At 39.5% G+C, this 8,486-nt stretch overlaps 2 protein-coding genes across 2 annotated transcripts; both read left to right on the top strand.

The window, feature by feature from the left end:
* Window positions 1-688: 688 nt before the first annotated feature.
* Window positions 689-1,663, top strand: LOC140170557 (uncharacterized). The gene has a single exon (XM_072193904.1). The coding sequence runs from the start codon at window positions 689-691 to the stop codon at window positions 1,661-1,663; it is 975 nt and encodes a 324-aa protein (XP_072050005.1).
* Window positions 1,664-1,686: 23 nt separating this feature from the next.
* Window positions 1,687-2,190, top strand: LOC140170556 (uncharacterized). The gene has a single exon (XM_072193903.1). It carries the CDS (start codon window positions 1,687-1,689, stop codon window positions 2,188-2,190), a length of 504 nt encoding a protein of 167 aa, XP_072050004.1.
* Window positions 2,191-8,486: the final 6,296 nt, after the last annotated feature.

The raw sequence follows: 8,486 nt of genomic DNA, 5'->3' as shown, positions 1-8,486 counted from the left end.
TAAAGATAGTCCTATCACGCGAACCACCCAACCCAAGAACCGCGAAATCTAGTTATTATTATTATTATTAAAGATAAACGAGGCGAACCTGTATTATAAACAGTGAACGGAGTGCCCATCTCTCTTTCACTGGCGATTGGGCCAGACTCCTCAATGTAATATTACTGTAGGGGGATCGCTACACCTCCTCCACAGCGTGTCCTTCCCAGCGTTAAAGAATGCCGGTACCCATTTATACACCTGGGTGGAGAGGAGTAATCGAGATAAAGTACCTTACTCAAGAGCACAACACGATGGCGTTGCAGGGGCTCGAACCCACAACCTTCCGATTATGAATGGGAGCCCGTTCCGCTCGGCCACCGTGCTCCTCAAGTATACAATAAAATAGAATTTACTGCACAATGCACAGTGGTCTCTGTACATTTTATTTTGTGAGAATATTCTCAGGGGTATCCAAGAACTGGGAAGATTTTACTACTACACCATTAATGTCACGAAACAAAGAATCTCTGACTTGGATGAAAGCTTGTTTACCTGTTTACCGGTTGATGTGTACACCGACGTCAAGAATTGGGTCACCCACGCTAGTGAGGCTGAGTTTTCCAAGTGTTGCTCCCGTCAGAAAGATAAGTTCTCCCGGTTAGAAAGCAAACAGAAACTTTCCCGTTCTGATGTCCCTGTCTCACAAATGAGTGATGATGTGAGTAATAATATCACTGACAGATGGGTCATAAACAAATCGGACCTTCAAATCACTGAGCCTCAACTTTCGGTTCTCCGGAAGGGGTTAAACTTTGCTGTTACTCCTAGCAAATTACCCACTGTTGAATTTGTGACAGCGGTTGAAACAGCCTGTCATTTATTAGGAAACACCAGTAATAAAGCCGCAGAACTAAGATCTGATTGCGTACAAGTTCTCAAGCAAAGCAAGCCTCCTCCTAGTAACATCAGTAAAGAGGAAAGAGTTGCCCTACGTGAACTTAAAGAGGACAAGGACATAACAATCTTACCCGCTGATAAAGGGCGTGCAACGGTGATTTTGAATAAGACCGATTATCAAGATAAAGCCAACGATCTTCTTAATGACACTAATACTTATAAGCCGCTTAAGCGTGACCCAACATCGATGTATCGCAATCAGCTTATTGAAGTTCTTCAATCACTTCGTGATGAAGGTGTTATTAATGTAATCACTTATCGTCAATTGTACCCCACTTCATCGGACACTCCAAAGTTCTACGGACTACCTAAAGTGCATAAGGACGCGTGCCCTCTCAGACCCATTGTGTCAAGTTGTGGGTCTATAACCTACAATACTGCCAAATTTATTTCTAAGATACTTTCACCATTAGTTGGCGGTACACCCAGACATCTCAAGAACAGTGAGGATTTGGTAACCAAATTATCTGCTATCAAACTCGCGGACAATGAAAGTCTGGTCTCGTATGATGTGAGCGCTTTATTTACCAGCGTTCCTGTGGATGAAAGTTTGGACATTATCCATAAGCGTCTCACCAACGATGATACACTTTCCACCAGAACCACCTTGAGTCCCAAGCAGATTATTGATCTCCTGAGAGTCTGTCTGAAGACCACATACTTTACCCACAATGGAACTTTCTATACCCAAATAGAGGGGCGCCGCTATGGGCTCCCCCCGTGAGTCCCATTGTCGCGGACTTGTTCATGGAGGACTTCGAAGACAAAGCGCTCTCCTCCTTCCATTCCCCACCACGGTTCTGGGGACGCTACGTCGACGACACCATGATAGTCCTCAAAACGTGTGACATTGACAACTTCACTATCCATCTCAACTCTGTGCATCCCGCAATTAAGTTTACGGTTGAGCGAGAGGACAATCAGTGTATAGCTATGTTAGATGCTCTTATCCGAAGGGATTTGGACGGATCACTCTCATTCAGCGTGTACAGAAAAGCTACTCACACTGATCAGTACTTAAATTTCAATAGCCATCAACCTCTCGAGCACAAACTGGGTGTTATAAGAACACTTAAACACCGTGCCAATGTCATCTCTTCTGACCATGAGAAGCTGGAACAAGAACTTCATCATGTTCAACAAGCATTGTCGGTCTGTGGCTACACTAAATGGGCCTGGAACTTAACTGGCAGTAACAAGATCACTCCTAAGCCTCTTGCTCAACGTGATACCCCACGGTGGGTCACATAAGTCTGCCTTACATCCAAGGGGTTACGGAAGCCCTCAGCAGGAAGATCAGGAAAGCAGGGGTAACTGTTCATGTCCGGCCTATTAACACTATCCGCAATATGCTTGTCAGTCCTAAAGACAAAGTTAGCAAATCCGACCGTACATGTGTTGTCTACGACATTCAATGTGAAGACTGTGACTCTCGGTATATTGGAGAGACAGAAAGACCCCGTTGCAAACGGTTGAAAGAACATAATCGCGAGAGCTCACCGGTTGGGTCCCACATGAAAACTCATAGTCATCAATTCAAGCCTGAAGAAGTGGACATCTTAAATACAGACTCTAGATGGTTCCAGCGGGGGGTGAAAGAATCCATATACATTGCTGCTCACAACCCGGATCTCAATAAGGACAGGGGCCGCCACCACCTACCAGCCGTCTACCAACCTGTCATCCTGTCATGTGACTCTGACGTCATATCTAAGTCACATGACCAAAATCCCGCTCCAGTCAACCACTCTTGAAAAAGTCTCGTCGGATGACGGACGAAAATTTGAGTAAGTCAAATTTTTTCTTAAGTTGTGTGACCAGTTTAAACTTACCTCAACACGAAGATTATCTTGTTGTACATAACTATACAGAAACCATTGTGAAGTGTACCATACGGTACGGGAATATCTCCCAAAATACATTTCACAATGCATAATGATTTCTGAACATTTATTTTGTTAGGGTTAATAACACCTTAATTTTATTATGTGTTACTTAAGGGAACTGGAATGAGCGTTTTGGGCGTTTCAACAGCATTTTTTGTGGGACATGAGAGCACATCAGACCTATCGAATTGCATTCCGAATACGAAGAATGTCTTTCTGATATCAAATAATTTTCATTTTATGAAATTCACGATATAATACAAATTTTATAAATTTAATGATATAGTCTTAAAGTGTATAAAACTGGGAGGAAAAGCCAAAAAGACCTAATTTTTTTTGGTGTTTTGGGGAAAAAAATCCATATATTCAATACGAAAGGTCAAATTTTTTAATTGATCGTCGGCTTTTCATCCCACCTACATACACTTTAGGTAGAAATCATCAGATTTATAAAGTTTCCTTCGAGTACTGTTAAATATCAAAAATATCAATTTTTACTGATTTGCCATACAATGTGTATTACATTGCGAATTTCAAAAAATCAAAATTATTTGATATCAGAAGGCCATTCTTCGCATTCAGAATGCAATTCGATATGTCTGATGTGCTCTAATGTCCCACAATAAATACTGTCCAAACGTTCATACCCCTTCCATTAAGGTAATCTTTCCAGTCCCTGGATAGCCTTAGAAAATTAATTTGTAGACATCGCGGTGCATTGTGAGGTGTAAAAACAAGGTATAGTATTCCAGTCCATAGTCAAAATAAACTGGTAGACATAATTGTGTATTGTAAAGTTTACAACAAGTATAGCCTTTTCAGTTCTTGGATATACCACTGTGCATTGTGAAGTGTATTCTATTTTGAGAGGATATCCCATTCCTGTGGGATGTCCAGGAACTAGGAAGAGTTCTAACCCAGTTAGAAGACAAGAGAAAGAGGCGGAAAGAGAGCAGCAACAGGACCCCACCACTGATCAGACCTTTACCTGCAACTACTGCAGTCGGACCTGCCTATCCCGCATCGGCCTCTTTAGTCACCATCGAGCCTGTAGCGTAAAACGTGGACAACAGCCTTAGATCTTCGTTAGCGAAGCCAAGCCGAGATTTCTATCATTCATGTTTTTATTTCAATTTTTATATAATGTTTTCACTTTGTACATTGACATTTAATTTGACCTTCGGGTTACAATATGTTGATTTTGATAAGTATAATATAGGATATTCCCGTGGGATATCCGTGGACTGTGAAGACTACCTTATTGTACACTTCACAATGGTTTTGTTTGTTTGTTTATTTCTTCTTTATACTGGGTCCATATTCAGGGGAAAATTTAAGTATTCCCCTGTTCTTCCATATGGCCCAGTTATGTACAACAAGATAATTTTTCCAGTTATTGGATATCTCTTGAGAATATCCTCACAAAATAAGATGCAGAGAAACTACTGTGCACTCTTAACAAGATAATTCTTCCCAGTTCTCGGATATCTCCGGAGATATCCTCACAAAATACATTTTTCAGAAACCATTGTGCATTGTAAAATGTATTATATTTTGCCAGGATACCCCCGTGGGAAATCCGAGAACTGGGAAGACTGGTCTATTGCCATTTGGTCTAATACCATTTCGTCTAATTCCCGTTTAATCTATATTCAATTGGTCTATTACCAGAAAGGCTAATCTACCTAAACACGTTTCAAAACGTAAAAAGGGACAAGTTTAAAAAATCTTTCCTGTGTGGCTTTTCACCCTTTTTTAAACTTGGTCCCATTCAGTAAAGTGGTACCGTAATAACATGAAGAATGAGTCCTAATTTCTACATGCAACAATTAGGTTTAAGACTGTTCGAAAGCGGTGCAATATGACGTAGGCTATGTATTATCAAAAACATTTGAAGGTTTATGTTTCATTATATTGCGTGTTCATAAAGAGTAGTAGAGTATTATATATACTTAGCAAATTGACTGTCTGTCAACCTGTTACATATTATAGGCCCTACATCTGTACATAAGGCGCAGGATCGCACAAGACGATGAAGAATTTAACAAAGTGAGTATTTGCTACTTTTGCTTAAATCAAAATACATTATAACGTCTTTACGGAAAAACTTCAATCAAGCACGAACATTAATTAATTTACTCTACAAAATGAACACTGACAACTAAGAAAACAAACAAGTAGCCTAAAGATGACTTCGTATGGGTCTTTAGAAACTTTCATAAATGGGACCAAGTTTAACAAAGCGTGAAAAGCCACACAGGAAAGATTTTTTACGTTTTTACGTTTTGAAACGTGTTTTGGTAGATATTAATTCTTTTTTTGAGGTAAAAGATATTGCGCGGTAAGTGGTTCTTTGTAGCCATGCGAGGCGAAGTAGTTGGATATCCATATTTCGCGGTTAATGGTTCTTTGTAGCCCTGCGGGGCAAACTAGTTGGATATCCATAGTTCGCGATGAGTGGTTTTTTGAAGCTTCGAGGGGCAAACTAGTTGGATATCCATATTTCGCGGTTAGCAGTTCTTTGTAGCCATGCGGGGCAAACTTGTTGGATATCCATATTTCGCGGTTTGTGGTTCTTTGTAGCCCTGCGGGGCACACTTGTTGGATATCCATATTTTGCGGTGAGTGGTTCTTTATAGCTGCGCGGGGCAAACTAGTTGGATATCCATATTTCGCGGTTAGCAGTTTTTTGTAGCCCTGCGGGGGCCTATGTTCGATATCCTCATTGCGCGGTTAGTGGTTTTTAAACGACCTGTAACCACCCCAATCAGCTGCATGGAGTAAAATAAGTATTTAAAAAAATAATAGCTGAACCCTATAGTTCAGCCAGGGACTGGAAACGACATATTGATGACTATATATAGAGTGTATTCAACAAACCCAGACGGAACGAGAGCTGCTAAGTAACCGCTATCCTAACCATAAACACATGCATTATCAGACAACGAATGTTCCATTTCCTCATAGCTTCTCACGTTGTACACACGTCAGTCGAATTTGGCGGTGTTGGTTTGTTAGCCCTCCAAGTTATAACATCGTTCACTTTGTGATGATATCATTTCAAGAGGTCACTTCCCGATTAACATGATTAAGCTAAACAGCCCATGGAAGAATTTTATGCATGAGCATTGAGCAACCACATCAATGATGTAGTAATGAATACCCTCTATTGTTATCGGATTAATTTTTACGACCTTCGATTACATGGAAGTAGCAACGAGGACACGGTGTTTGATTTCACTCACATAATAGATCAATATTGACCTTCATCCAGCAAGGATCAGCCAAGCACTACAGTGGCCAAGCACGAAAGGTTTCTTGTTATCTCTTCAAGTATTTTTACCTTAGGTATATAATCATAATGCAGGCCTAAACCCGGGCCTAAATTAAGTGTACTGTTCGAGTAGGAGGATTTGTTTGATATTATTCTTGATTTTGAATAATATTATAGTACCTGTTTGTTTCCATATCGGTTATTAAAATTACAATTCACCACATACACATTCCAGTTTGCGAGAGGTTTATAATGAATAAATGAATAGGTGTTATTATTTCGAATTATAATTATTTAGAGAGAGTGTTTTAGGATTTTGTTAGAAAAGGGATGATTGTTGATCATGTTTATTTTATTGTTGTATGTATTTTCCTGTCATTTCCTGCAAACCTAATAAAGATATTTTGATAATTGAAAATAGTCTGTATCATAAATCGTAGAGGTTGAAAGAGTCAACAAGCGTCAGAAATTATAATTTGCCATGGAACTTCGGTCATATTTTCATTTGAAATATAACTGGATGTTAGGGTCTGCATGCATGGTATGCATAGTATGATGATATACAGACACTGACCTTTCCCTAAAACTATTAAGCAGCAAGTTGTGTATCACACCCACCATGGGTTCGAACCCCTTTATTGTATTTTATTGTTAAACCTGAATAGCGTGATTACTTTTGAATGAGCGGCAGCAAACATATTTTTTTCCTCACATCTTCTCTGTAGTACAAAGCTGTCTTTTTATCTAGTGTTTAGACAATGTTTACTCAACCATTGCTATCAATGGATGTTGCCATTTTTGACGATTTCTAACTTTTGAAATGCCCAAAATTAATCAATAAAACCGTGTATAAGATATTTGCGGGGATATTTGGGCGCGATTACAAAAAATTAGAAAATAAATGGGCACTTCTGGGTTGTAGTATCTATTCGCCACTTGCAGGTTCCGCCATTATGCACTATATGCGTGGAGAGCCTCGAACTGGCAGCATACATGAAAGGAAGAATTACGTAACCTTACACAGAATGTTATATGACTGGTTCAATTCCCATTCATGTATGCTGCCAGTTCGAGGCTCTCCCGCACATAGTGCATAATGGCGGAACCGTGCAAGTGGCGAATAGAGGCCCTGCATGAAATTATTGATTGGCTCCAAACAAAGAATTTGAACCGGTGTCCTTCACCGTAGTTATGGCGGAGTACAGTCTATTCAATCAAATGTTGTCATCAACCTATTTGATCGTAGTGCAGGGTTATGTGTGTGAGACGAACTGTCACGGTAGATTGCAATCATGCTTTTGTTGAATGCATTTGAGTAGTCTGCCATATTTACGGGATGATACGTCACATGCAATGCCTCTATAGATTCTATAGAATTTAAGTATGATATATTTTCGATGGTAATATATTTTCACTTTCAAAGTTTGTAGTTTTCATAATTGCAATTTCTGAATATTATATAAAAAGCGGGAAAAAGTCTATAAATGTAAGAGTATGGGAGCAGTTTGAATGTTAATAAATGCGAAACGCCGGCGGTAGACACCTGCAAGATCAGGGATTGCCGCGATTCTTGCAGTAGCTTTTATGAATAGAATACAATAGTGGATACAATAGCGGATACAATAGCGGAACAATAGAGCTCTCTTACGGGTAAATAAATCTCGTCGCGTTTTGCTAAATTTCACTTCTTCTTTTTCATGAACTAACCGTTATTTCATTAAGTAACCGTTATTTTTTTAAACTTGGCAAAACCTCGACGCGAGGTTTTTAATTGCCACTTAGTCTAATAATCATTATAGTCTAATAGCCATTTAGTCTAATATTGTTTGGTCTAATAACCGGAATGTCTACTAACCATATAGTCTAATAACCATTTGGTCTAATATTTCTTTAATAACCATTTGGTCTAATAACTGTTTGGTCTAATAATCGTTAAGTCTAATACTCGTATGGTATAATAACCAGTTAGTCTAATACCATTTCGTCTATTTTTTAATAAACTAAATGCTTGTAAGACTAAATGGTTTGTAGACCATCAGTTGCTTGATGACCCGATCCCAACCATGTGACAGATTCACTCTAACGCCCCCGCTCCTGTGGAGCAGTGTGGGTACGAGCCGAACAATCGTCGCTCAACAGGAGCGGGGGCGTTAGAGTGAATCTGTCACATTGTTGGGATCGGGTCATCAAGCAACTTCCTCACCGATTGACCTCGGATGACCCTAGATCATCCTCCCAGCTGAAGGCCAAAGGTTTTGGCCGCAACGTCTGTGATTCCATTTTTATAATCCGACTAAATACTCATTTGCCAACTAAAATAATTTGTAATAGAATAATATTGTAATTCACCTTTTTAGAAAACCCATAAGACTTTGCGATTGGACCCC

This window comes from Amphiura filiformis, chromosome 14 (genome assembly GCF_039555335.1).
Source record: "Amphiura filiformis chromosome 14, Afil_fr2py, whole genome shotgun sequence".
Classification (NCBI taxonomy): domain Eukaryota; kingdom Metazoa; phylum Echinodermata; class Ophiuroidea; order Amphilepidida; family Amphiuridae; genus Amphiura; species Amphiura filiformis.
This window is presented reverse-complemented; position numbering and strand designations above follow the sequence as displayed.

Excerpts from the sequence above, each read along its gene's own strand:
- LOC140170557 (XM_072193904.1), top strand. The coding sequence starts at position 689 with ATGAGTGATGATGTGAGTAATAATATCACTGACAGATGGGTCATAAAC.
- LOC140170556 (XM_072193903.1), top strand. The coding sequence starts at position 1,687 with ATGGAGGACTTCGAAGACAAAGCGCTCTCCTCCTTCCATTCCCCACCA.